The 27,775-nt window shown below is 49.1% G+C and overlaps 10 protein-coding genes across 10 annotated transcripts; 4 read left to right on the forward strand and 6 right to left on the reverse strand.

Moving 5' to 3' along the window:
- Window positions 1-879: 879 nt before the first annotated feature.
- Window positions 880-2,291, reverse strand: KY384_003556 (uncharacterized protein; the record flags this gene model as incomplete). Its single annotated transcript, XM_044812070.1, has 2 exons — window positions 880-912; window positions 960-2,291. 2 exons carry the CDS (start codon window positions 2,289-2,291, stop codon window positions 880-882), a joined length of 1,365 nt encoding a protein of 454 aa, XP_044671203.1.
- A 733-nt stretch (window positions 2,292-3,024) lies between these two features.
- KY384_003557 (uncharacterized protein) lies at window positions 3,025-7,615 on the forward strand (the record flags this gene model as incomplete). The annotated part of the gene is made up of 2 exons (XM_044812071.1): window positions 3,025-3,342; window positions 3,410-7,615. The coding sequence occupies 2 exons, from the start codon at window positions 3,025-3,027 to the stop codon at window positions 7,613-7,615; spliced, it is 4,524 nt and encodes a 1,507-aa protein (XP_044671204.1).
- Window positions 7,616-8,604: 989 nt separating this feature from the next.
- CWC21 (RNA-splicing factor) lies at window positions 8,605-9,180 on the forward strand (the record flags this gene model as incomplete). The annotated part of the gene is made up of 2 exons (XM_044812072.1): window positions 8,605-9,106; window positions 9,158-9,180. The coding sequence occupies 2 exons, from the start codon at window positions 8,605-8,607 to the stop codon at window positions 9,178-9,180; spliced, it is 525 nt and encodes a 174-aa protein (XP_044671205.1).
- A 162-nt stretch (window positions 9,181-9,342) lies between these two features.
- KY384_003559 (uncharacterized protein) lies at window positions 9,343-10,232 on the reverse strand (the record flags this gene model as incomplete). Its single annotated transcript, XM_044812073.1, has 2 exons — window positions 9,343-9,979; window positions 10,036-10,232. The coding sequence occupies 2 exons, from the start codon at window positions 10,230-10,232 to the stop codon at window positions 9,343-9,345; spliced, it is 834 nt and encodes a 277-aa protein (XP_044671206.1).
- A 297-nt stretch (window positions 10,233-10,529) lies between these two features.
- On the forward strand, window positions 10,530-11,102 carry KY384_003560 (uncharacterized protein; the record flags this gene model as incomplete). Its single annotated transcript, XM_044812074.1, has 2 exons — window positions 10,530-10,640; window positions 10,710-11,102. The coding sequence occupies 2 exons, from the start codon at window positions 10,530-10,532 to the stop codon at window positions 11,100-11,102; spliced, it is 504 nt and encodes a 167-aa protein (XP_044671207.1).
- A 69-nt stretch (window positions 11,103-11,171) lies between these two features.
- KY384_003561 (uncharacterized protein) lies at window positions 11,172-14,717 on the reverse strand (the record flags this gene model as incomplete). The annotated part of the gene is made up of 2 exons (XM_044812075.1): window positions 11,172-14,444; window positions 14,496-14,717. 2 exons carry the CDS (start codon window positions 14,715-14,717, stop codon window positions 11,172-11,174), a joined length of 3,495 nt encoding a protein of 1,164 aa, XP_044671208.1.
- An 884-nt stretch (window positions 14,718-15,601) lies between these two features.
- On the reverse strand, window positions 15,602-16,783 carry KY384_003562 (uncharacterized protein; the record flags this gene model as incomplete). Its single annotated transcript, XM_044812076.1, has 2 exons — window positions 15,602-16,358; window positions 16,407-16,783. 2 exons carry the CDS (start codon window positions 16,781-16,783, stop codon window positions 15,602-15,604), a joined length of 1,134 nt encoding a protein of 377 aa, XP_044671209.1.
- A 707-nt stretch (window positions 16,784-17,490) lies between these two features.
- Window positions 17,491-23,789, reverse strand: KY384_003563 (uncharacterized protein; the record flags this gene model as incomplete). The annotated part of the gene is made up of 6 exons (XM_044812077.1): window positions 17,491-18,882; window positions 18,908-19,260; window positions 19,311-19,542; window positions 19,591-20,859; window positions 20,915-21,277; window positions 21,324-23,789. The coding sequence occupies 6 exons, from the start codon at window positions 23,787-23,789 to the stop codon at window positions 17,491-17,493; spliced, it is 6,075 nt and encodes a 2,024-aa protein (XP_044671210.1).
- A 173-nt stretch (window positions 23,790-23,962) lies between these two features.
- On the forward strand, window positions 23,963-24,889 carry KY384_003564 (uncharacterized protein; the record flags this gene model as incomplete). Its single annotated transcript, XM_044812078.1, has 1 exon — window positions 23,963-24,889. One exon carries the CDS (start codon window positions 23,963-23,965, stop codon window positions 24,887-24,889), a length of 927 nt encoding a protein of 308 aa, XP_044671211.1.
- A 38-nt stretch (window positions 24,890-24,927) lies between these two features.
- On the reverse strand, window positions 24,928-26,111 carry KY384_003565 (uncharacterized protein; the record flags this gene model as incomplete). The annotated part of the gene is made up of 2 exons (XM_044812079.1): window positions 24,928-26,066; window positions 26,096-26,111. 2 exons carry the CDS (start codon window positions 26,109-26,111, stop codon window positions 24,928-24,930), a joined length of 1,155 nt encoding a protein of 384 aa, XP_044671212.1.
- Window positions 26,112-27,775: the final 1,664 nt, after the last annotated feature.

The raw sequence follows: 27,775 nt of genomic DNA on the forward strand, positions 1-27,775 counted from the left end.
TCGTGACCACTTCCGTCACACCCCTGGTGCACCTAGCATGAATGCTTTCAGAGCCTGGATCTCTCTAGCCCCATAAACACCCATGCTACTGCAGGAGTAATACCACCTTAATATTAAGGTCGTACGACACATGAGCCGCTCCATTGGATCTGGTGTTCCTCGCTGTCCCGTGCTTCGTTTACAGATCTACCTAGATAATCTAACATAGCCAGCTTGGCGACGAGCCTAAAGTGAAGATGGACGCCACATTATTCCTCTTGATCTCCAGAAGTATTGCTGCCAAGTGATATAGTCAGGCTTGATTAGTACGAGTTCCGATAAGTGCTTTCAGCCACGAGAGTTACGTCGAGATTCAAGATCGTACACGGTGGGGTCTGGTTGGTACGCTTGAGTTTGGGCGACTTCGTGGAGAGACGGCAATGCCGGATCGAGTAAATGGAGTGAGAAAGCCAAGAGATCGTGAGTGCGGCGTGGTCTATGACGCTGTCGTTTCTAGTAGATGTAAGAATGATCTGAAGCTCGTCTTGAATCCAGGAGAACTCATGTAAAGCTGCCTCCGCCAGCGCGTGCATCTAGACTTCTTGCTTGGTGCGGTACACTATGCTACTCGTAGTGCCACAAGTCGAGTTGAAAACACGACTCAACATGGCGTGCTTCCATAGCATTTGGGAGAAATGGAAAGGAGGGTATCATTTTCGTGACCATTGGTGGTGGCTTATTCTTTCCGGTCAATGACCATGAGGTTGTGGGCGGGCAGTCAGTTGCCGTCAAGTTGGCAGGAACAGTTTCGAATTTAGGAGGCATCATTAACTTGTAGCTGATTTCTGAGTCGCCGATTCAACGAAACGGGCAATATTTTGGTCGGCGACTTGGACTTCATCACACGGAGATCTCATCTAGTTGCATCAAGATCTGAAAAGTTATTAAGTACTTCTATCATGCTCGAGAGGTGTTCGTACCTTCTCGATGAACCTCACTCCTACCAAAATTCCGTCTTCGTCTTCAAGTTCGCTTTCATCACCAAAAGCTTCGTTATCTTTGTCAAGACACGTAAGACATGACATCACAACCTGTGTGTACTTCCGACCCATGATGGCGGGTAATTTGGACTCTGCTTGCTCCACAAAATGCTTTTTGAGAGAGTTAGCCCATCCATGGGATTCGCTTTTCATTGATCCGACTACCCCCGAGTCATAATCCGGTGAAGAAGAAGCATTTCCTTGTTCGTCTCTTGTGGATTTGACGAAGGAGGTCCCTAGTCCGACTTCGAGTAGTACGACGCCCAAAGAATAGATATCGTGCTGCATACTGTAGTCTTTTTCAGGCATCAGACCCTGACGCTCTGGATGTCGGTAGATGTTTCGCCACCAGAGATCATCGCCGGATCGAAAGGTTCGTGCAGAGTCAACCCTGAATCGCTCAAACCCTACCAGAAAAGGTCTACCAAGCCTAGATAAGCCTTCTTTGAATACAATGATGGTTTCTGGTCGGATATTTTTGTGGACGAAGCTCGAAGCATGAATAAAGAAGACAGAGCGTGCAAGCTGTGAACCAAGTGCAAATCGTTCGTTCAACGGGACATCTGAAGTTGGCGATGTGAGTATGTCACGCAGACTTCGAGGGTCGCGGTAGTGAGATGGTACAGTGAAAACGAAATCAAAGCCAATGACCTTTTCTGAAGCATCTTGGGCTTTGATGACGCCTTCGCAGCAAAGCAGGCCGAATATGGATGGGTCAACCTTTGCCAAAATCCGGGCAAGATCCCTGACATCTTTGGTGGACGTCAAAGGCTTGTCAGGGTTTTTGAATCTAATCTGGTCAATGATTGTCCAAGCTGGAGACCCAGGTGTTTGTGCGCTGTATGATGAAGAATGCGAAATTGATGCCCGCTTGTCGAAGGTCACGTCCTTAGACAGAAAAATCGACTTCTTCTCCATCTGAGTGGCGTCAGAGCCGTCTTCCATTGCGTGTCTTAGTTCTTTGAGTTTTTGCAGAGACTGAGAGGCACCAGACGTAAGCTGTTGATCAATCTTTCGGTTCGAAATGCGGGTGATAATCCACCAGGACGGGTCAAAAGTAGCATGCCACATCTCTAGATCCTCTACCGTTTTGGAGAGATGGCTCTCCATGAATACAGCAAACTTGAGCTTGTTGACTTTGACGCCACTATTGTCAGCCTTTGCAGAGCCTGTGGAGTCAGTTGCGCGCTCGAGGGTGGTGAACGCGCGCTGCAATTTCTCGTAGAGGACCTCAAGTACACGATTCTGGTGGTTCTGAAGAGCTCCATCCATCGTACTGCAAGGGCATTAGTCATACCACTTCGTTGGAATTGGGAGGAGGAATGCGCAAAACTTACTCCCATACCGTGCGGAGAAAGTCGATTTGGACGTTCATCTTGAGCCATCGGTCCTCAATGCGCAGGACTAGCTCATAAACTCTACCTTCGGCATGTTTGTATGACCGGTACCGTTTAATAAGCTCATTCCCATACCTTTAAAGAATCCAGGTTAGCAATCATTGGTTGCCTCTCTCCAGCTGGCTGCAAAGACTTATGGTGGCATGTCATCTGAACATAGATTCTTCATTCTTCATTCAAATTGGCTGCTATGTTGACAAGCCGGAACTGAGAAAGGTCAAGAATTCTTACTGACTTGGTGCAAAGATCGATGACGCTGAGGGCGGCAAACGCCGCTCCCACTGGCTCCATCACAAGCAGTATACAAATCACTCCAGTAGATCTGCATCAATCGCATGGGAAGGCAAACATGAAGTACAATAATGGCGATCTAACCAGAGTCTAGCGAGTCTAGCCAAAGACTCGGTGCAGTGCATGAATCAAGAAAGCGATGACGCCTGGTGCAGGGGTCGGCAGCTTTAGCGTAGGAGCCGTTGGAGCTGAAGATCAATCCTCGACCCCATGTCCTGAGTATGATCCTCGAAGATGATACTGCAGACCCTCTGGCAACGGAACCGAGGACAAATATGTCATATTGCTGTCGATGAAAGTTCGGTGGTCGGCTCGGGATGTCAGCAGAACCTTCGGCTTCAGACCTCGAAGAATTCTTCAGGCTGAATGTCAGCTTTGACCATTCTCAGGGCCTAGTCCTCGAGACCAGAAAATATGCAGATCGCGTGCGCAAAGTTCGCAATGCGATTAAGACCACGAAATGGAAGAACACGAAATGCATCGGACGAGGTGCCTCTGGGACGGTTTGGCTGCAGAGTGAGGACGGCAGGTCGGCGAATTGCCGCGCCGTGAAAGAGATTGTGAAAGGGACCAGATCAGTTCCTCTGCCCATAGACTACAGGAAGGAATTGGTAGCTCTAGGGAGGTTGTCAAAGGTACCGGCGCGCAAGGCCGCTCTCCAAGTCTTTGTGCTGCCGAGCTGATATTAGCACTTGAATGTAGAACGATGATGTGTTCGTCAACTTCTTCGGCTGGTACGAGAGTTTGGATGCCGTGTATCTTGCCATGGAATACTTCGAGCATGGCGATCTTGCCCAAAACCTTGACGCCAAGATAGCAGAACCTGATGCGAGAATCATAGCCAAACAGTTGTTGGAGGGCCTCACGCTGCTCCATTCTCAAGAATGGGCCCATCGCGACCTGAAGCCTCAGAACATCTTTGTGGTTGAGAAACGTCCTTGGTGGGTCAAGATTGGTGATTTTGGGATCAGTAAACGTATTCACGATGGCATGACAAGATTTCACACAACTATTGGTACACCTGATTATATAGCGCCGGAGGTTCTACACCTTCTTGACGAGGAAGACGACGATAACAGTAGTGGTGAAGACGATGAAACGTACACGGTCGCCGTTGACATGTGGAGTCTTGGATGTGTCCTTTACCAGATCATGACTCTCGAACTTCCATTCGCAAATAGGAGGAAATTGAAATCATATTGCCGCGCTAAGCACCAAAAGTTCCCAAAATCAGCACTGGAAAAGAATGATGCGAGTACCAGTGGTATTGAATATATCCAGGCTTTGCTCGAACCACATCCCTCTCAACGAATGTCAGCCCAAACAGCCCTTCAACTCCCATGGGCTGCTCAAGCAGAGGATCATATAAGTGATCAGCGACGGTCGATTGACTCACTGCAGCACAGCGACCTAACACGTGAAGAGCAAAATGATCAATTTTCTATTTATGAGAAGGCCACCATGTCTCAGGCTCAATTCGCCCCAATCACACCACCTTTAACACTTGAAGGAACAGACCTTGCACAGCTTTCACCGTCGACGCCGATGGCTGATACCTCGACCCACCAGAGTCAAGTATCGTCTGAAGCTGTGACAATCTCAACGCAGCTACAAGGCCCAACACCAAGTCGAACGCCAACTTCAGAGAGCGATACAAGGACCAGCCAAAAGATCCAAGCTGAGCTCAGGGCACTAGAAAAGCCTCGATATTTAGAGTCTCCGGACTCCAAGGACGCACCAAGAGCGATTGCTTCGGAAGAACTAGCACACCCTAATACATCAGCAAACGAGCTACAAGAAGCGAGCCCGCTAGAATCACGTCTACAAGGTAACGATTTTGAATTTATCCGGGGGTCAGCCCCGCCATCTGGGGTACCTCTCAGTCGGGAAACCAAGGCCATAGAATTAGCTGATAGGAGCCCTGCTACTCACGACGTTGGGAACGCAAAACTCGGATTTAGTACAAATGCCAGCGATAGGATGGTATCCCCCACCAACAATTCAGACCCTTTACCGAAAGTCGATGCTAGGTACGCATTGCACGACATTGGGAAAACAGCAGAGCAACGGCCGTACTCTAAACTTACCCAAGCAGCACATGGCTACCCACTGGAAGAATCCCTCCTGGGTGCCCCCTCTTCTGCACGGAAAGAAGCAAGCGGAAATTCAATTCCTGTGATTCACATTGATGATGTTTCAAGCTCCCAAAGTCAAGAGATCATGGCGCGAGCAGCGTCCATGGAGCAAATAAATAGTCCACCCGAAGCTCCGTTGGGCGCTGGCGAGACGCCGAAGCCTGACAGGTCGGACTCCCAAACCATGATAGCAAATAGATTACCATCAGAAAGCAATCTTATCGATATTCATCATGATACAAGAGGCTCTGACGCTCAGGGTGAACGTGAGCATAGAAGGGGAGATGTTGATCAGAGTACGCCCAGAGCGAAGCGCGACGAATCCAAAGGTCAAGAGAGCCCACGAGCTGAGGAGTTGCCAACGTCATTTCCACCTCGGCTTCCACTAGATGCTCCGACTGCAGTCACGTCTTCTGGGCATTTTCATGACGAGCCTGCTACTTACCGAATGCCAGGATCCTGGAGTGATCTGCCCATATTTCCAAATGAACCTGATGATCGCCCTAAAAGCCCTCTCCGACCTACACAATCGGAGAACGAAGGCCCGTCAGAGTTGTTCGATGAGGCAAGCATACGAGATCTGCAATTGAGGTCAAAACAGGTTCCTGATCTTGAAAAGGGTTTGCCACTTAGGGATGGTCGCCAGCAAGCGGATACCGCTACATCAGGTAACGAGACCTCAATCTTATCTTCGTCAGGGATCAAGCAGGCCGTAAAGACAAATATTACAACATCGGTCAAATCAGGAGATCTGATGATGTTTAAACCCGGGAGCGGCAATTCGGAAACCCACTCCTTCAGGCTCGTAAATAATAAGCTTTTATATCCACTTGGCGCCATCGATATCGAGAAAGCCGAGATATTAACCGAGCAAGCTGGACAGCATCCCGAACGTCGCTTCAGAATTTTAGCAGTAGGGAATGCTCTGGCTCACGTGTTCGAAGCCCCAAGTGAAATTGAAAAATCCAGTTGGATTGACTCTTTAGCAAAATGCGAAGGCGTCACGTACCCAATAATCCAAGCAAGTTTGCAACAGGACCTTGTTGAGAAGGCAAAGGCGATTTATTCTCCTCTCGAACATCAAAAGCCTCTGAAGACCGGCTGGCTCTATATCTTGATACCAGGGGATAGCGAGTTAGGAAGAAGATCGCATTTCAAGCTCTTCCGAGGTCATCTTTTTTATTTTAATCTCTCAGATGGGCATCTGGCCGGCTCAGTTCCCCTATCAGGGTCTGTCATGGGGTACGCAGAAAGGCAGTTCACATCAGCTGCTGTTACCCCATCAGATCTGAATGCTGCAACCGCTACAAAAGTCACAGATCTTGGGTTCTTTATTACCCAATCGAATGGAGGAAAGATCTGTCTATGCTCAGGTAGCGCTGAAGGTGACTTCGACTGGATGGAAGCTCTCCTCTGCAGGCGTTCTAGCAGGCCCTCTGATAGCGTCCATTGGCAGGAGCCTGCTGATAGATGTCAAGCATTCATCGCCAGATACAACAATGATACGAGCGCGGTAATGTCACGACCTAAAACTGAGTCGGTGCAAAAATGCATCGTAAAATCAAAGGACGGACACCTTTGGGCATGCGACGACAGTCGTGGTATCTACTGGCACCAAAGCTCTTATACTGTCCAAATACAAGCCTCTCAGCTTGTCTCAACTGTAAATGATCAGCCAATTAACAGCGAATCGATAAGAGGAGCTGTCATTTGGTGTTGCAACAATCTCGAAAGCTTGCTCTTCGCAGTAGACCTTCCAGGGCACTCACGATTCTTTGCTACTTGGGATTCCGTGCACGCGACCGCTTTTCGACACGCATTTGCAAGAGCTGGGGGTATGATAGCCTTGGATTCAGGTCCCTGCGCCGGCCTGGACAAATCCTCACCTATTTTCGAGAATCTTGCAGGGGGTGTCAGTATGTCCAAAATGACCTGGATAGAGGAAAGATCGATACTCAGAGATGGCGGAGAGGCCGCCACTTTGCCCACAATATCTTTCAGGGTTGAATCAACAGGAGTCTGGGATCGCGGAAGACGGATCCGGAGGAAAGTCCTAAAGGAGGGATATCTAAATCAAGTCAGCCGAACTCAAGGGGGCGATTTGAGAGGCTATTATGAACTCGTCGGGCCGTTCCTTATATGCCACGACCAAGCAGGACCTCGACGCAAAACGCGGGATATCTTCTATTTGAACGCTGCCAATTACGAGTACAAGATCCAAGCCGAAGCGATGACTGCCCATCACTTATCGAACGGACTGGATCTAGAAATAAGAGTAAGAGCTATATCCCGATTCAACAGAGCGAAACCCTTTCTGAATCGCTCGGTTGAGATCACCTTGAAAACGCAGAGCCCCGAGGAACGTGAAAGTTGGCGGAGATGGCTGCAGTTCGCTGTCAACCTCTCTCAGGAGGTCTCATGCGCACCGGTCGAGGCCCTTTGGCCTACATTGGGTGTCAGCCTCTTGCCTCCTGACACCAAATTAGAGGATCTACGTGCCCTGTTCTCTGCTCAATCGGGTTTCAAGCACTTATACTTCAACGATGCGGTATATCCACAAGAGTGCATTGTTGAATTCAAGACAACTAGAAAGGCAACTGCGGCTTGCGCTAAACTCCAGAAGCCCAAGCGTTACCGCGGTATTACCAACGACATGAGCATAAATCCCGTGATCCAATGTGATGATCGATGCGGCCCCGAGACGAGCCCGCAGTATGTGTATGCGGATAAGAAAAAGTCCTTGTTTGATCGGCTGAATCCGGTCAAGAAATGATGTCGAAGACGGCAAAGTTTTCAATGGAGACAACTCTGATTGAGCAGTCTAGCTCAACTGAACGGATTCACAACTGAACAAAGCAATGCTTGAGCACACAAGGAAAAAGTTTCGAGTCGTGCTACGACTTCTAGTTGAGGATGATACTTGAGCGCAGTAATGGTTAGTGTCTAACCTCTTCAGCTGCAAACCAGGCAATATGTCGGGCAATGCACAGTGACAGTGTAACCATTTTCAGCCTGAGTTTCAACACTAGCCTTGACTGAAGTCAACGGATTCCAGATCGAGCGACCAAAGCAGCTAGGGTCTACCTTTCACGATCGAGATTCTGCCCCCCCCTACGGCCATAATCCACTGCTCAGCCTCGCTGACAATCCAATGTCTCCACCGTGCGAAAGTCTCGAAAAGATAGCGAGTCTTCGAGATCCATATCTACGGACCATCAATACGTGAGATATAAATGGGCTACTCCGACGGACACATGGCGGATGACTACTGCTTTTCTCACGTGGGAGATGTTCGAGGACATCGTGCGGTGGATTACGGTCCTATCGCAGGGTTGACCATTGCTCCATCAACCAATTCGAAAATGTAAGACTGTGTGCGAGCTTTTTGTTGCGCCAGAACAATGGTATTTATCATTTAAGGTAGCGCAAGACGCGTGATGGGGCTAGCGTGAGTACGACGGAGCCACGTCCACCACAATCGAAGGGGGAACGCTGTCTAGTCATGTAAAGAATGAAGACAGAAGTTGTTTGACAGACCTGGAAGGATATTGATACCATATCTGATATATCGCAAGTGTAGATCAGATAGTGCTGATATGTCAACTCATAAACCACTCACAGTATGAAAATTTCTGCCAAGCCTTGTCGTCCATATTGCAAACGCGCCACTCTTCCATGTTATACCTTACCTTGCACAACCACTTGCACCACTATACCCTCCGCCATTGGACCCTCACCATACTTCAAACCACCCACACAATCATGTCCTCCAACGTTGGCCTCTCCACCCCCCGCGGTTCGGGAACCTCCGGCTACGTCCAACGCAATCTCTCGCACCTCAAACCCCGCGACACATACGCCCCGTACCCCAACCCCTCTGACAGCCCCGCGCACCAGAAAATCCGCAAACCAGACAAAGATATCCTGAACCACGACCGGCTGCGCGAGATCGAAGTGCGTGTGTTCGAGCTACGCGATAAACTGGAAGATGAGGAGGTTGAGGAGAGCGAGATTGAGGAGAGGACGGAGAGGCTGAGGGGGGTGTTATTGGAGGAAGCTGAAGGATGGAAAGGGGGAAAGAAAGGGGGAGATGGTGACAAAAGTGGTGGGAATAGGCAGTTTAAGCTGCATCAGGTGCATGAGGCTGCGGAGGCGAAGATCAAGGAGACGGAGAGGGCGAGGAAGGCGTTTGGGATACGGGAGGATTATGAGGAGGGGAGTCATTGGAAGGGGAGGGAGGGGCGGTTGAGGGATGCGTTGGGGGGTGGGGAGAGGAGATGATGGAAAGGACGACTGACATTTGTAATTTAGCGAGGCGTTCCGAAAGAGACATCATGAATTTCAAGACTCATGCAAAATGTATTAGATAAATTCTAAACCAATTTTCAGAAAGTTCGTCCGACCTTCTCCTCATTACTCGTGTAAATCGTACGTGTACATCGCCATCCACACCTCTCTTCCATCTCCACCCAAACCCCCTCCTGCAGAACACCACCATCATCACAATTTGTGCCTCTTCTCCCCCCTCCCCGTCCTCGCCAGCTCCTCCTGCGGCACCCCCTCACTAAACCGTCTCAAACCCCCCATAACCTCCTCAAAATTCGCCTTATCGAGAATCTCCCGATGCGGCCGTCGAATCAACTCCTTCACTCTCACTAAACTCTCATCATTCAGATGCGCCCCCAACCTATCCTCCACCTCCTCCATCACCTTCCCCAAAAACTGCCCCTCCCCACCCCCGGTCCCCGTCCCCACTTCAGCATCAAACACCTTATTCACAAACCCCACCCCAACCAACTCCTCCACACTAAGTCTCTTACTCATGATGAGCGCCTCGTTCGCCTTCGCCACCCCAAGTCTGCGGACGAATTCATAACTTGCCCCGCCTTCAGCCACGAGGCCTAAGCTCGTGAATGGCGTGAGGAGAAAAGTAGAGGGGTGCGCGTAGATGAAGTCTGAGTAGGCGATTAAGGCGGCGGAGAGGCCGACCACGGGCCCGTTGAGCGCCGTGATCAGGATCTTCGGGTGTGTATAGAAGGCGTTCGTGACGTCGAGGTTGTTGGCGACGAAGGTTTGGAGGGAGGAGCGCCGGATGTCGGTGCCGGTGCCGACGGTGGATTGGGTGACGTCTGCGCCGCTGGCATGTCCGTCAGTACATTAAGGAAGCACTTATTGGGAGGGAAGAGGGTGTACGCTGAGAAAAAGCGCCCTCGGCCAGTGAGGATCGTGATGTAGATTTCGGGCTTCTCGGCGACGGTCCGGAGGATCATCGCCAATTCGTAGTAGAGGTCTTGAGTCAAGGCATTGAGCTTTTTGGGGAGGTTGAGGGTTATGATGGCGATTTTGCCTTGGGTGGAGAGGATTATTGGGGCATCTGGGGAGGATGACATGCTGGCTGTAGTCGTTGGTGGTGAAGCTGGATGGGTTTACGGAGGCTCAATGGGTATGATACAAACCATGTGTATAATGGCGAAGAGGTTCAAGCAAGAGACAATCATCCTCATGCGCCCAGCATATCCCCAACGTAATCGTCAGCAAGACCAAGAGGAGAAAAGTGAAGTGAAAACAAGCCGAGGTCCAACTCGAGCCTGCCGATTGAGGAATTTCGACAACTTCAACATCAAGCTGACCTCCACACCCCGAAGCACACCCTTTCACCTCTGACATACACCATCAAAGCCTTCAATATGCTCCCTCGCTGCTTATCCCGTGTCTGCCGCTATGCCAACATCCCTCCACCTCTGCGCGCCACCCACCATTCCCGCTCCATCGACCCGATCAACCTCGAAGTCTTCAAGGTATGCGATTATCTCTCAATACCACTTCCATCTTGGTGAGTTCTCGGTAACTGATACTCACGAACATAGTTCGGCCTCTACATCATGTTCCCCATTGGCTGGATGTGGTATTTCGGCACCAATCTCGAGAACCGCTTCACAATCCCAGATTTCTGGCCGAAGGAGGGCGAAACGCATAAAATCCCTTTCGATAGGGACGAACAGCGATTATTGGCGCAGAAGCTGAGGGAGAGCAGGCTTGAGAAGAGGAGGCGACGGTTGGAGTTGGAGGGAATTATCGTCCCTGAGGAAGCTGTCAGGGAGGTTGCGGAGGCGAGTGATAGAGTGGGAAAGACACGAGTGCAGGACAAGGAAGAAGAGCACGTTGAGCAGGCTGTCGAAAGTAGAGAGGTGGAAAGAAGACGGATGGAAGATCGGGGGTTTGGGAAAGGTGCCATTGAGCGATGGGCGAGAGGCGAGTAGAAAGCAATACGAAAGCGATGCTTTAGCCGGACGTTTCTGGATGGTGTACATCTTGAATGAATGAGAGGTTCATGAGTATGTTTTCTCTACGATCCACTCTCCTCTCGAGTTTCGCACCTGATCGACCTTCCTTGCTGGCAACGGCCACGCCATCGTCCCTTTCTCACCCACCAGACTAGGCTGTACGATACAAGTCCTCGTCTTACCTTTTGCGCTAACCTTCTCTTCCAAGATGGATAGCGGCTTGCCGTATTCGAGCAAAGGCGTACCCTGGGCCCACGCGAAGATAACCTTCTCGGTCGTAATTGTCAATGCATGCATGCGTGTTTTCGGTTTCCTTGAAGCTTCAATAGTCTGCGGTTGCGCGCGTTGAAGATGGCTGTAAACGATATACTTTGGCATCTCTCTGGTTGAGAGCTTCGCGAGAATTGATGATGGATGGATATACACCGCAATATCCCGAATGTCCGAGCCCGCCGTCCTCTTGTCTGTGCTGATTGGGAAAAGGGGTAAATAGGGAACATCGATCGCTCGTTTCGGATTTCTTCCAAGATATGGGAGTGAGGGTGCTTCTGACGCCAGGATTGCAAGCTGGTCAATAAAGCCTGCCGCGACGAATCGCTGTAAAGCTGCTATTTGATCATCAGAGAGCGAGGACAGGCCAGAGCTGCTGGTAGAGAGAGCTAGTGGCGCGATTTTCCGGATTATTGAGGTGAGCTGATCAGCAAGACTGCTTGCTTCGCGTGCAGACTTCAGTGATACATATGTATCTCTGCAATATTGCTCTTTATCTTTGGCCTTCATGTAGCCTTGCAGAGCGACGAAAGCCTTCAATCCATCCGACTTTGATGAGTATTTGCTGCAATGATAATGAGCTCGATTATAGGCTATCTTTCGTTGCAATCGTGCCTCTTCTTCGGCACGATTCTCTATGCTGTACGGTTCGCCGTCGACTGACTCATTGAGTCCAAGCAGATGCTCAGGTATGAAAAGATTGGGTGTTGCCACAGCGGCGACAAGTAGAATTGTAAATGCCATGCTCTCGTACCCCTGTCCAATATCAAGAATCTTTGCATATCGAGTTGAGACAGGAAACTTGGTAAGGTTGCGGCCAGGAGAAGTAATGCGCCCATCTCCTGATAAGGCCCCCAGATATTTCAATAACCTCTCCGCTTTGGCAAGAGCTGTACGATCTGGGGGAGTGGGAAAGGGGAAGTTGACGACATTATGCAGCTCCATATTCTTCAATTGCAATACCACACCGTCAAGAGGCATGCGGAGGATCTCTGGCTCGGTGTGCTCCTCAAAATCCCGTTCATACACCGCTGAAGAGTAGAGCCTGTAGCAGTGACCAGGACCTATACGTCCCGCTCGACCAGCTCTTTGGCTTGCGGCTGCTTTGCTAATCCAGCCAACTTCAAATGATTGAACCCCTGAGACACTGTCATACGTTTTCTCCTTGCTTCGCCCGCAGTCAAATACGTACCGAATGCCTGGTATAGTTATGCTCGTTTCTGCCACATTTGTTGCCACTACTATGAGTCGCGAGCCATTAGGTGGGGGCTCAAAAACTCGCAACTGACTTTGCGCGTCTAGTTGAGCATACAAAGGCAACACATGGATATTTGGCGTCTTGTTCGACGGGGCAAGCTCATCTACCTCAAATTCTTTTGCATCCGAATCTGAAGCTGATTCGTAATCATCCTGGTCAATCATCACCATATTGCCATATTTTGTTGGCTCGAAACGCTCCTTCAATCGCTGAATCAAGGCGACAATCTCGTCCTGCGCTGTTAGGAAGACCAAAATACCTCCTGGAGGTAACAGATTGTGCCCCTTGCAGATTTTCTCAAAAGCCTGCTGGGCATAATCTGACTGAGTTCGACGTGCGAAATGCATCGTGACTGAATGCTGCCGGCCTTCCACCTGGATAAGAGGTAGCTGTCCACTTCGAAATAGCACTTTGTTGCCTAAAAAGTCTTGTGTTCTAAGCGTAGCTGACATGATGATCAGTTTTAACGACTTAATATTGGTTTGTTCCTTGCTCATAGTCGCTCGTAGATCCACAATTCGGCTAAGCAGTCCAATAAGAATGTCTGTATTAAGACTTCTCTCGTGGGCTTCGTCTATAATGATAGCAGAATACTTTGAAAGTGGGAAATCACTCGCGATTTCCCTTAGTAGTATACCGTCTGTCATAAATTTGATTGCGGTATCTTTTGACACAGATGTGTCGTATCGGACCTGATATGCGACCTTCTCTGCATGGGTTCCTGCCAATTCTGTTGCAACCCGATTCGCCATACTGACAGCAGCGACCCTCCGAGGCTGAGTAACACCAATCAATCCCGGATTCGGGCTCTCCATGTGGCCAAAGCCTGCTTCATACAGAAATTGAGGAACCTGAGTCGTCTTCCCGCTTCCAGTTTCACCACAGATTATGACGGTGGGATGGTTGTGGACTGCTTCCATAATACGCTGTTCTTCTCCGGCGATAGGGAGCTGCAATCTAGCAGACTGCACAGTGTCAGTCCGATCTACAGTGATGCCAAATGCCTTGCGGTCTACGTTTTTGCTTTCAAGAGCCAATTCTGGCGGTAACGGTTCAATATCTGGGGAAGGTGGTCTGTAGTCAGCAGACGCTGACTTGAAGTTGCCATTACTGGTCAGGTTATCTGTGATGGCAGACGAAGGCGTAAAGCCAACCGCTTCGTTCACTTGACCAGTCGCCCATATCTTGAATGCGGAAGACTTGTTTCTGCGATCATCATAGATCTCTCTGTTGGTAAATGTCTCGCTTTCACTTGCGGAAGACGTGTCTCTGCGGTTATCGCCGGTCTCGCTGTCAGTAAATGTCTCGCTGTCACTTGCAGAAGGCGGAGACTCTTCCCAAGCAGCCTCAGAGAAGCCTTCCCATGATTCTTCGCCATTCTTTGCGTCCGTATCAAATATAACTGACTCTACCTTCCGGCGTTTTCTTCTAGTCAAAATTGGATTGCCGCCCGGACCTAGCTCAAGTGGCCGTTTTAGCCCACTGCCCTGGGCTACCTTAAGAGCTGGTGTTGGCTTGAAGTCTCTATCGCCACTACTTTCATCACCTATATTATCATCTGCAATAGTAAGTTCTGCCTTCTTTCGCGGCCGCGACTCGAGGAGAATATTCTGATTCTTCTCAACATTGATACCGGCCTTAGTCTCTGCTAGAGCTTTTTTGAATACTTCTCGCTTCGATGCTTTGGTCACACCCAGACTTCGTGAGCTCTGCAGCAAGGCAGTGTCCACTTTGGTGTCTGCAAGTGTCTTAATCAAATCAAGATTTTCCTCTTTTCTTAATTTTTTATCCTAGAAAAGATTGGCAAGTTGACAAGTAGGATGCAAGTAGTAGACACTTACGATATACTTGTCAAGCCTTTTCTTCTTCTTGCTCGACATTTGTGGCTGCTCTGCTTTGATCGCAGCCTTCATCTTTTGCTTTTCTTTCTGTCTTTCCGCCAACACGTCGGGCAAGATCTCGTCCGCATTTGTATCTGCATTGTTCGAGTTGCTGCCACCATTTTGCTGCTTAGCATTTAGTAATGCCTTTTGTTTACGCACTCTGGGTACAAATTTGGGCATTCTTTGACACCAGATGGCTAGGACTTATTATTTTGTAATTTTCAGACGGTTGAGATGGCTTGTGGATGAATATGTCGACTCTCACTAGGCTTGATTAGTAGAAACATTCGGTGCCCGGCGAAGGCGTCCCCTACGCTGTACGCCAAAAATCGACGAGTTTCAATCGCACGCGGGTCTTGATGAGGAAGGTTCCTGTGAAGTGATTGTGACATCATGCCCCTACAGATGATGACGGAGCCAAAGGAGCACGACGCCCCTGGCCTTCCTTACCCTGCACTTTTCCGCCAAGCAGTTGGGCAGGTCGATGGGGTAGCGACAGAAGTAACTTCGAATTCTTTCTCCGACAAAATCGTCATCACGATCAGTCAGCAAGGGCGACTGGCCCAATGGGTAGATTAGAAAGTTCTCAAAGTTTTGCATAGGCTGGGCTAAAATAGAGTAGATTCAAGTACCCTTGGAATCATTCAACGCGGACTTCTCGGCACAGCAGTTTCCAAGCAGCGATGAAGACAGTCTCCTGCCAGCAGCTCATCTAACTCCTAGAACACTGCTTGGGGGTTCAAACACTGATCGTGAGACTATTGGACAGCTTTACGCAACACAAATTGCATCCGCGATTCTCACAAGACATCAGGACGAAAAGAGAACAATACTTCTTGGATTAGGTCTCAGCAAGTTTGAAGCTAACCGGGAGGTGTTCTATGATATAATCGACCTTGTGACGAAGGTTTTGTAATCTGTATAGCTAGTGGAAGCAAAACATTGAGAATCTCTGTGAGATCGTTGATACATGAATGAATCGGCCCTGCCAGAGGTCCTTGTAGTTTGTATAGCCAGTCAAGCGAAAACTTCACCCTTGCATATCACACGTCGTCGTGACTATGTTAGTAGTTGTTACTGGCAGATCCAGTGCCAGTTGTAATTGCTGCAGGAAAGGTAACAGTCACTAGAGAATTAGTAGGAGGCATGCGAAGAACAGGGAACATCTGCACGTCCTCAAAGTCGGTAACGTAATCTAATCCATTGACAATGCAGTCCTGTTTAGCAGTCTTCTTCCACTTTTGATAAGAAGAAATCGTGTCATCGATGTCCGTCAGATTGATGGTCGAGCCAGGCATGCGTGGTAGGTATATGGTAACGAAGTATCCAAGATCATGCGACTCTGATCCTCGGTATCGGATTTTGTACGAATTAGGCTGAATATCCAAGTTCAAGGCCTTGGGTATTGCTCGTATGTCGAGCTCCAGAAGCACGTCCATAGCGGAGACCACGAGGCTCTTCTGCACTTTGACCTTCTCTTTCAGAACTCGACAGAAGCTGGCTAGCTGGCCATCAGTTCGCCAGGAATAGTTCAGCGGATGCAACAAGAGATGGTTTGTGGTCAAAGGGGAGCGAAGACATTTTAGCGCACGTTCGAAGGCGACCATCATGTGTCTTGCTGCGTCAGGGTCAGAAGAATGACCCAGATTGAAGATGACTTTATCAAGCGTTGGATGACCACCGGCCTTCAGACATCCTTCTTTGCGGCACCGGTAAAGTCCCACAGAGTTATGTACCGTCTTCATGTCCGTACCAAAGAAATTGAAGGCGAAGGTGTTGATATTGTACAGAGCGTCGCGCGCAACATGATACAAATCGTGGCTGTGATTTGTTAGCTAAAGCTATTCTGGACATTGCCATTTGACTTACTCAAGCAAAAGACATGACAGATTGAGACCGGGTTGAAAAGCCATTGACGTAAAGCATGGCATTGAAATGATATGCTCGTTAGTATTCGCGGTCATCGCAAGCTTCACGATCTTCCTAAGCAACTCTCTCGGCAAAACTGGCAACGGCTTGTCCGACACTTTCTCTCCAGAGTGCAACTTTGAGACTCCATCGATCTCGGCCATGTCTGTCATCTTATGGCCATGGGAGTTCGGCCTAGTGAGCAGCTCAAGCTGATCATCGCCGTCCTCTTGCTCTGGGAAGGCATTTGTTGAGCTTGACACACCACTGGCGTTGCCGCCTTCGATGGCAAGTTTGTCACAAGCCGACTTCATGGTATGCTCAACCGCGATAGACATTGTACCTCTGAAGCAAGACTGGCACGAGCAACTGTTAGAATCCTGGACCGTATTGCAACTAAAGAAATGAAGCAAAACAGAGATTTTCAAATTGAAGTGTCGAGGTACACGAAAACAGGACTCAAATCACCACTTGACTGGGCAAACCTCACTTGACTTCCTCTTTCCAATCAGAATTGTCCCTCAAAATGTTGAAGCTATGCTTAGAAGCTCTTTGATGTAGGCAATAGAGCACCTGCCAATATTTGCCAAGTTTACCTGATGTTGGCAAAGCAATGTAACAGGGGAAAGAGCAATCAGGGAAATGAAGGGGGGAACGTGTAAGTGAATGAAAATAGTGAAGTGTCATTGTGTGGGGGTGCGAAATTACTCGGAGAGCGCGACAAATCATAGCGTGGCTGCGCGATTGCGCGTAGCGGGGTTGACGTGTTTGTTGATGGCTGCCATCGAGGTGTGATGATGGTGGTGGAGAAGATTTCGACATCGAGTGCGATGTCTGTTGTTGCGTACAGGAAATGATAGCGCCGTTCGTGATTTCGATATGCCGCTAATAAAACACCACGGTCGCTGCCTCTAGTGCCCTGTACTCTATACAAACCTCCCTACTCTCCCCGAGAAGTATCCAAATCAACCAAACTTCATGGTAAGCTTAATGCTCGGTTCCTCTTTCCCCGCGAGCCCGTCTCTTCCTCTCGCACTCCCAAAACTCACACCTCCCCCTCTCTGATGACTCGCTCCATGAACCCTCTCTGCTCCACGCTCATCTTCCCCACAACTGCTCTGAATACACTCGTCAACTTACCTCCCGCTAGCTCCAGCAATCTTGTCGCTATCTGCGGGTACACTTCCTTGCCCTCGCTTGCCGCCCGCGTGAGTAGCACCGGTAGAACGAGGCACATTGCAGGTGCCGCTTTTTCTTCATCGTATATCCCCACAAAGGACGTCAACGCTTGCGCCGTTGTTGACCTTGCTCCTTCCGGATCTTTGAGCTCAGTGTCGACGGTGAAATGAATTAGGTGCGGAATGAGTCTCTGCGCAATAGCTTCGTCCGTTGCATTCTTTGGGCTGACAAGAATCAGCGAGCGAAGACAGTTGGCAGCTACCTTCGCCAACCCAACGTCTTGTAAGCAGTCGCGAATGGCGTCCAAGGTACGCTCAATGAGAGGATCGTTGGTTTCAAAGGCGCGCGATGCCGTGGTTAGCAGGATAGTGCATGCCAGCATAGTATTCTTTGCGCATGGCAGGGAGCTTTCGCTTTCTCGGCGCTGGGCGTGAGAAAGGATGAAGAGGAAGCGGTGGAGACATCCCCGGACAAGGTCACAGCTAGATGAGCTGATGCGGTCTGATGCGCATATTCGTTGAAGGAAGCGTTTGAAGACAGGGAGGGCTTGGGGTACAACGGTGGCTTGGCAGGCGCCAGTGCCCAGGATTGTGGCGAAGATATGCAGAATGCTGGCGTGGAGATCGTTCTTGATGACTGAGGGAAAGATCTCGGCCGCGTCAACGAGGGCTTCGAGTGATTTCTGAATCACGGTAACGCTTTCCTCTGGAAGTTGGGGACGTGCTGAAGGGTTTTGTTCTGATAGATTTGGCAGAACACCAGCAATGACCAGAACGATGATTCGAGTCAACTCAAAAAGCTGCTCTATGTCTTCGGAAAGATGTTCTTCGCTCTCGTGGTCGCTTTTTGCCGATGGATGCATAATACACATGTCTTTGACAATGCCTACTATAGTAAGCTGTACTTCCAGGCCTTCAGTCAAGGCTAGTCGATCGAACAGCTCCATAGTCTCGGAGAAAACTGTATCTTGAAAGATGGCGTTACCTGCCACAGAAGGCTTGAGGATTCTCCCGAGCGCCGAAAGAATTTCAATAGTATGTGCACTTCCTTGCTGAGTATCACTTCCTGGTCTGATTGTCAATGCTTCTATAACAATGCCAAATAGTACAAAGAAGAACGCAGCAGGTTCATCGCGATAATTAATATCATCTCGTTCAGCTTTGTTGTATGTTGGCTGTGAGTCGCCTACCTTGCCATCCAAGGCATTGAAAACGAAGTCGCTATCTTGGTCTATCAGACTGGCAATTGCTTCGACAAGCTTTAACCAAGCATCTTGGTAGAACTGCAGAGACGTCAATCATCTGTCTCTCCATGTGAAGGAGACAGCGACTTGCCTTCAGTAGTGTCTGCCGATTGAGGGCAGCGTACACAACATCAAGAGCCTCGTCTGGTCTAGCCGGCCCGGTGGTACTAGAAATGTCGGGCTCAAATCGTAGCCGAGCAAATTCTTGAAGAGAAGAAAGCCATAGTGGCGTTAATTGCGCGACGTGGCCTTGCACTACTTTCACGAGGTATTCGTGATGTGTACTCGCCACTTGCAATTCTGCCCAAGCTGACAGCACCGAGAGCTTAATCATTGTTTGTGCATTAGTACTCAGCCCCCTTAGATCACCGACTGCAGAGTCCTGTGCGTCATCTGTTTCCCGTCAGAATCTAGATCGGAATATGATAGTCTCGAGCTCTTACCTGTGAAGCTTTCCAAAGCCGTTACGAGCAGCTTCAAGATTCGACCCATACGCTCAACATCAGTGACAAGGCCTGCAGAGAGAAAGGTGGCGCAGACGTTGACAGCCGCTGAGGCAAGGTCTGGGGAAGAGTCGGCTGCAAAAGCGGGCGTCAGAGCAGAACTGATTTGAGCCTGATATTGCTCAAGCAGTAGAGCTTCTGAAAAATCTGGATCAGGAATAGAACCAAAGATCTGATTTTGTAAGTGATCGTGTTGGAGTTGCATATGAAGTCGACTTACCTTCAATATCTGATCAATCAGCTTAAGTCCACCAACCTGGAGCTCGACGACATTCGCTGTCGAGGCGAGAAATCCCAAGCGTATTACATCAGCTACTCTATTCTGTAGCACTAGACCCGCCGGAGAATCAGGGTTGCCTTCTATGTCCTTACCAACAAGCCCAACCATGTTATTAAGGCATTGCATTGCGAACGTACGCACTTGCCATCGAAGTAATTCTTGTGCTGCTTCAGGTACACCTGGTACTTGGTCTTTGCTTTCGCCCACATTGAAGCCGGCTACTTCTTCATCTTGAAGATCTGGAGCTGCAGATTTTGGCTCTGGGACATGATTGCTCTCCACTGGCTCCTTTGAGATCTTAGTGAGTACTTGCTGACACCGTGTGATCCATTTGTCCGTCTCAGTGGTGCCAGATTGACTTAGCCAGACCGCAATAATATTCTGCAAGCCTTCGTGTTGCGGCTCCTCATTGAGCGCCATCCATATTTGATCTTCGAGCTTCTGATTGCCTATACCGATGATCATTTCCGCATCTCGTCGCATCAGATTGTAGAGCCCATCTATTGCTGAATTTCTTACGCCTCTACTTGAAGAATCAAGGTTTCTCTGTAGCCGAAATACGTAAGTCGAGAGATCTACATTGACCGAGTCGTAGAGATTCATGTGTTCCCACGCTTTCAAATTCTTGATTTGTACCTCGGAAACTTCATCAGCCTCAAACTGTCTCATGAGAGTAAGCATGAGCTCTCTGACTTTGCTCATATCTTGAATATCTGGACCCAGCACATTGATTAAAGCGTCGAGACAATGCGCTATGACTATTGCTGTTGGGCCTTCGACTTCAAGATTTGAGGTCGTAGCTGACTCGGACTGCTCATTATGGCTGTCGGATGTCCACAATTGGGCAAGAAGTCCTAAAGTACTTGGGACGTTCCCAGAAAAGGTCAGACCCGCGGATTCTGCGACCTGTGACAAAGCTTTGATGGCACATGAATGTACCACGGAATTCGGATCGCTGCACAGTGACATGAGAATACCATGAATTTTTTTCATATGTAAACCAGCTGCTAGGCCACCGACTTGCTCATGAATGGATCCAAGTGCCATGGAGCAGCCCGCGCGCGCGCTTGGATCCCGGTTTGCTACTATGGTCTCGATGAGGCTGTCAACTTCGGCAGAAGTGAAAGCATTGCCAGCGCTATTGCAAAGTCTACCAATGCTTTCATATGCGATCTTCCGAATCGTGTTGTCTGGGTTGAGAAGCAGCGTCTTTCAATTGATTAGTTTCCGTTCCAGAATTTGCAACTTGATGTGGAACACCTACGCGCATGAGCTCTTCCATCGCCCTTTCGACCGTTTGACTCTTGGTGTCACCTTTCTCTGCCAATGTTTCGCCGACTGTCACTTTTATAGTAGCGAGCAAAGCCATTGCAGCATTAACAGTGATAGCAGCCCTCCTGCCTGGATCCTTCTGCAATGATGGTGAAGCTAAAAACAAAGCGATCTGCTCAAGAATACCTTCCTGTATTTTCGGAGTCTGCAGAGGAAAAGCTACGGCGAAGAGAGAGATTGCTGCGTTGACCACTTCAGTTGCTGGAGGATCAGGCAGGTTTGCTGAAGCATCCAGCGGCGTTATATGCAGGAAGACAGAATCATGCTCTCTACCTCCGCAAATCGGACTTGTAAGCTACCAACGTAAGCTAACGTCTCCGGCATCAAATGAGTGAACATACCTTCTGATCAACGCTTGTGGCCGTGGTCAAGTTGTCAGCTTGACAAGGCACTTCTCCTGCGATTGGTCGTAAGTTATGCGGACTGACCAAACCGCTGATACCAAATCCTGAATTATCAGTCACATCCCATATGGAATCGAATGTTCCGGAAGTGTTTGCAATCGAAGAGCTCAAAGACCCTGGTGTATAACTCTCGGGATCAGCAATGATTGTAGTTGCGAAGGTGAGAAGGCTGGATTGGGATAGAATTTCAGCACTAATGTGAGGGCTAACGATGACTAATTTAGAATGGCATTGCAAGACTCTTCGTCTTACCATTAATATCAGATCTTGGATCGTGAGAGAAGACGTCGATCTATGAGTACCATCGTCAATGAGCTTTCGCGCGGGTAGACTATTCAGGAATTCCACTGTGTTATGTAACAGTGTCGTCAGGCGTCTAGCAACATCAGTTGTGATCAACTTGCTGTTGAATTCAAGAAAAAGGAGTATCGATCCGAGAGTGCACTCCCGAATAGAGGTCAAGTAATGAAGCTCAGCAGGCTGCCGTTGCTTCGTATTGTCTTTGGTCAGGGGCTTTGGCAAAGCGTTCTTCCATAGTAGCAGGAATTGGGCAAGATGAATTTTGACAAAGTTGGGACCGAGGGCCATGAGACCACCTATGAGTATCCAGGCGACTTGTACTTGGGTGTCTGCTATTCGTAGATCTGCCTGACTGCTTGATTTCAGAAGCTTCGTTGCAATACCCAAAACTCGAGAACTAATCTCAAGCGAGCCATAGAGTGGCTGTGACGGAGAAACGCTGATGACTGCTGCCAATCCATTGGCATATCCCACACACCGACGATGACCATTCCTTCCGGGTGACCCAGACTCAAGAAGCCCAAGTTCTCGCACTACATTATTCATACATATCGAAGCACATAAGATAAGCTGTTGCGGGCATGTACGCACAAGGGCACGTAGACAGTGTGTAGCGTAGACCTGCACTGTGTAACTTGGATGCTCTAGGACTTGTACAAGTGCTTCCCTGCATGGGTCAGCTTGTGGTCGAAAAGCAGATCCCAGTGATCTAATCAGAGTGGCTAATGCTTCGAGAGCACTGACCAGCGCGTGTTTCGACGGCGCTGGTATTTCTTTGACAACTTGTGGGAAATTCTTCAGCACACCATTGATCAATGACCTTGCAATGTTCATGCGACCGGCCTCTCCGAGTACCTTGAGACCTACGCAGTCGACCAAGATTCGTTGCACGTACTGTCGAGTCAGGAGTAACTTGTAACGGTCATGGGTAATGGATGGGTTCCCAAGCAATTCTGACAACAGATGATCAATGACCAAATTAGAGGCTGGCTCAACATTCGAAGGACCAAGGCTAGAAAGCACCTTAAGATAGCAGTGAACCATGGTGGCCCGCATTCTATTGCTTGTTGTTGGAAAAGTATACTTGTTCGAAAGATGCTTCAGAATGTCATACAAAGATAACTCTAGCCTTTCCACAATCTTTTTGTTGGCCGGAGGAGAGCTGGGCCGTACATCTTCGCTAATCCCATTTTCAATGACTTCATCTTGAGCTTGCACTGCGGTCTTCTTCTTCTTAGGCTTCGATACTGATTTTGGTAGTATACTACCGGAGTATGCTTTAACCAAAGCAGCTGCTAGGCAGGAGGCGGCAGCATGGCGTGTTGTTGGTATATGAGTCTCGCTCGCCTTGTATATTGCCATTCGAACATCTTCGAAATGACTAGTGGTGTCGAAGAATCTCGTGTTCTTGATCAGAGCCTCAAGGCAACCACAAGCCCTGGCTTGTACAAGGGCAGCTTTGTCATCTCCAGCAGCTTTTCGAGCCTGCTTCCAGATATCTCTGGCAACTGACTCGTCGAGGGCTTTCTCAACTGCTTTGACGGCTTTAGCTAGTGCCTGGAATATTGCTGCTCGTAAGCCCGCGTGGTACTGCGCCGGCTTGAGAAGCTTCAGAAGACTCGAGCATGCCAGACTCGAAAGGTTGATGGCGCTATCTCCAGCCGCCTTGTAGACTTCCCCTAGGCAATAAACTGCCGCATGCTTGTTTGCCAAGGTCCTATCATTTTTGCCCGCATTTACGATGCCTATCAATTGATTGACAGACTCGAAAAGGGTTCTTCTATTTCCATTGCCAAGGATGCATGCTAAAGCCCGTCCAATGTTGCTCCGTACCGCTTTCGACGGATATGGAGAAGGAAGGTTGATGATCTGGAGGATTTGCTCGTTCAAAGGCGATTGCTGGGTGGAGAGCACCTCATAATCAAGGCGTGTGACGTATCGTTCGAACTCGACCGCAAATGTGAACAGGTAGAGGTCTTGTTGTTCTGAAGGTAAGGAGTGGAGCTTCTCGACGTTAAGGCGAGGGATTGCCGGTCCTGCTTCCGGCAAATTTCCATTGATTTTGCCATTTGGGGTGGAGTCGGTCGTCTGAGAGTCTGACATGAGCAGATCTTATCCTGGAAACATCATGCAAGATGTTCATGAAATACCGCCTGTCAATAACAATTACAATCTTCGGTCTCAAGATAGGCCCTCAAGCTAAGCTAAATTAGGCCCCGCAAGAAATCTCGACGTCCGCCCTGAGATTGGGAGAATTATTGAGCTGCCTCCTGCATATGCACGCCCCAAGACTATGTAGGACTCCCTCCAGAGCGTCACTACCGCGACGGAATACTTCTTTCTCGATCATCAGGTCCGAGCTTCCAAGCCGATGCTTCTCTCAATCCTCCCGCTTCGCATCCGGCCACAACCGCTGGTCAAAAATCAAGCATGACAAAGCCAAAGCCGATGCCTCCATCAACCGACAGCGCTCAGCGCTTTCTCATGAGATAGCCACAGCATCCCGCCTCCACGGTCCCGACCCACGCTTCAACCCTTCCCTCTTCACCATCCTCGCTTCCGCAAAGAAAACCGGATTTCCCAAGCACCTCATTCAGAATGCTATAGCACGCGGGCAAGGCGTCTCGCCCAGTGGAAATGTATTGGAGAGTGTTGTAATTGAGGCAATGATACCATTGAGAAAAGGAGACAATTCAGTGGCGGCCATCATAGAATGCCAAACAGACTCAAAGGCGAAGACGATTATGGACCTGAAGCTTTTGGTGAAGAAACATGGAGGTGTGGCGATGCCCACGAGTCATATGTTCGAGAAGAAAGGGCGGGTAGTGTTTGCGAATCCAGGGGGTTTGAAGGAGGAGGACATCTTTGATGTCGCAGTGGAGGCCGGGGCGAGTGACATTGAGGTAACAGAAGAGAACGAAGTGGGGAAGATAGAGGTAAGAACGGAGCCGAAGGAGACCGTGGTTGTGGTGGAGGAGATAGAGGAAAAGTTGAATCTGAAGAGGGAGAGAGTGGAAATTTTCTGGGAAGCGAAGGAGGACATGATAGTGAATGCAGGTGAAGGGAAGGCGGAATCCCTGGATAGTTTCATGGGTAGGTTACTCTTGTCAGCCGTTCTGGAAGAATCAAGGCTGACAATCTGGTGTGTAGAGCAAATATGGGAGGAACCAAGTGTGCAGGATGTCTATCTTAACATCGCTTGATATTGTCATTGGGATGTTTATCTTCTTCCATAATCGTATCAGCTGGCTTGAACATTATCGTCAACTTCGCCAGCATCATCCTCAGCTTCTTGCCGCTTGTTTATCTCCCTCCAAACGCCCAAGAAATCCTGCAAACCACCTGGTCCATTGTTGCTTGCGTCAACTACATCTTTCGGTAGCTTGTGTGCGCTATACTTTGACGTATTGAACGCATACGCTTCAGGATCGTCTTTGTTGACCAGCCTGAACTCCGGCGTGTAGAGATTCTCCTCCTCTCCGAACTCTTCATCCTCCTCTTCGTCTGTTTGACTGTCGCTATTCACAGCATCCTGCACGGAGAAGGCACTCATTCTCTCAGGTGACGGCCAAGTCAGGATCTCAAGCCAAGAGAAGAGCAGTGTATCGGTTCTTATGGCCCACGGGTTGATATCAATCAGCCAAACACGATCATACGGTGGCGGGACATAGACGTCGAACACAAAGTCTTGGTCTGGGAAAGTACGTTGCAAGTTGTTCAAATAGAACGATTGGATCAATCCCCGTAGCTTTGACACTAAGGCTTTCAGGAAATCAAAATGATTCAACTCGCGCTGGCACATACATAGTATAGTTCGAGAGCGGACGAAGACGCGAAATTCGAGGGCTGGGTTGAAGGCAGGTACGGTTTTACGCAAGACCAAGCAATAAGGAGCTATTGGTTCTTCCTTTTGCGTTGACGTATAATCATTTTCATCCGAGGAGAGATCGTCTTCACAGCCATCCCACACCTGCTCCAGGTCATGAGTCACAAAGTCGCTGCTTTTGAGTAAAATGTAGATGTCATTAGCGGTAAGGCACTCCATCGAATTCGTAGCAGAGATCCACACGGCATCCTTTGGAGCCGACCAATTCAATTTCGGCATTACCGAGCCCCCCAGTCCTTTGATGAGATCCTGAATTGCTGTATGTGTACTGGCCCACGGTTCTGACGGATCAGGGCTGTCATCGTCCCAGCTATCATTATCTGAGTCGTCATCTGTAGGAGGTGGAGTCAGAGGCTCTGGTATTCGCCGGCGTCGAGAAGGCTCTGGAGGGAGGACGATGCCATCTGCACGTAAATAGGAGAGGAAGGGGGCGGGAAGCGCTATCATGCGAGTTTTTGGTGTTATCGACCGATATCTACTAGCCTCAGTCAAAGCTTGACAAGAACATTAGCAACTGAAATACCTTTTGTACCATTCATGGTAGGAGCAGTTTATGATGTGTTTCCTAGTCAGAGGTGGAAAAGGAAGCTCGACAAGCGGACGGGTTTCCCCGTTGTCAAGGATGTCAGCTTCAGCGATAGGCATATTGTTTAAGTACGTTGTTTGACCAGGAAGGTTTCACACAGTCGGTGTTTGATTGACTAAGGTTGAAGCTCTCATAAATTCCCCATCGGTCATGACTCTCATCAGTATTACATGTTCCAAGCGCCGGACCTCGGATTTAAGGCACGAGCCGCACTAGGCAACTTTCAGCCCCGCGATTCCTGGGATTCCAGCCTGTCTAGTAACGCATTTCGATTAATGTGATTGTTGTAATGCTTGGGTGAAGCATATCTTAGCCCCCAAGATTATATAGTTCTAGGTCGAGAAACATCCGTACCCTCGGGCGAACTGAAGGGATCGACTGCTGCGGTCAGTTGAATATCATAGATCTCAGTTTCTGTTTCAGTCAAGCTACCAGTGCAGACCGTGGAGAGTTGTTTAGGATCGCAGTCAGATCAAAGCCCGTGATAGCAACGTACTGCATTGGAACAGAGATCGTTTAGAAAGACTAACGGCTCACACCGTTCCACAGGCCAAAATTCCGAAATGAAAATGGAAGTCCGCGTCAAGAGAACGATGCGCATTTCAAATCACACATGTCCATCTTTTAACTTGGTCCATGAGACTGCCTGCTTGAATCCCCAAGGCTTCACGTATCATTCAGTGCAAATTGATCGAATTCGGCAACACGAGGTTTTTCGAGGATCGCCTAGATGTATTGAAGGTAAGCTTCTCACAGTGGAGCCTTCTGACGCAGCTATGATGCAAGTCAGCAGCCATGCGACTGATCGCCATGCGGGGACGCCAGATTGGCTTCTGACTGCAAGACACCATTCGGACCTTTCTCGTGTAATGTCAAGCCTCGAATAATAACAATGCGCAATTTGCGATCTTCATAAAAAGGTAGAAATAATGGCGTGTCGGGGACTCGAGATTCGAGAACACGAACGAAATTGCAAATCCAAGGTGGCTGGTGAGCTTCACCATTTAAGATCAGGATTATTGCTCGATTCGTCAAGGGCTTCACAAGTCTACGGGAAGAACGCAGTAGTGCAAGCAGTGAAACCTACTCTGCAGGAGTCTAGGAGAGCGACTTCAAACCAGAGAAGTCGGACCATGATTTCACGGTCCAGCGGTCACAGACCAGAGGAGCGTGGCAAACAGCTCCCATAGCCACAAAGACATGATGCATAGCAGGAGGCGTTACCAGGTCTTTGCAGCTGAAATGCTTGCCCAGAAAGCAGGTTTCAGTCTGGAGATGTCCGGTTCTGTGCCTGTCGGAAAGACAAGCCGGTCTAGAACGCATGACTAGAGCTGGATTTGCCCCTGTTTCCGCACGATAGCTCCTCCCCATCGAGACTGGGCTCACAAATGTGCCACGGCTCTACTGCGGGCCTGAGCTTGCCGTAGTGGTGGTGGTAGTGATGTGGCAGTGAAGGATCGATTGGCCAACGGAGGCATATTCGCTGTAATTCCGTATCGCGACAGAGCGCCTTCCCTGGACCAGTAGTAGTTAATGAGTGGCAATCATTGATCGTAGCCATAGAGACGTTGCCGCTTCCAAGATTGCTGCAGGAAATGGAGGAGATGAGAAGAGTGA

The sequence above is a fragment of the Bacidia gigantensis genome (genome assembly GCF_019456465.1).
Source record: "Bacidia gigantensis strain McMullin 20006 chromosome Unknown contig_180, whole genome shotgun sequence".
NCBI classification, from domain to species: domain Eukaryota; kingdom Fungi; phylum Ascomycota; class Lecanoromycetes; order Lecanorales; family Ramalinaceae; genus Bacidia; species Bacidia gigantensis.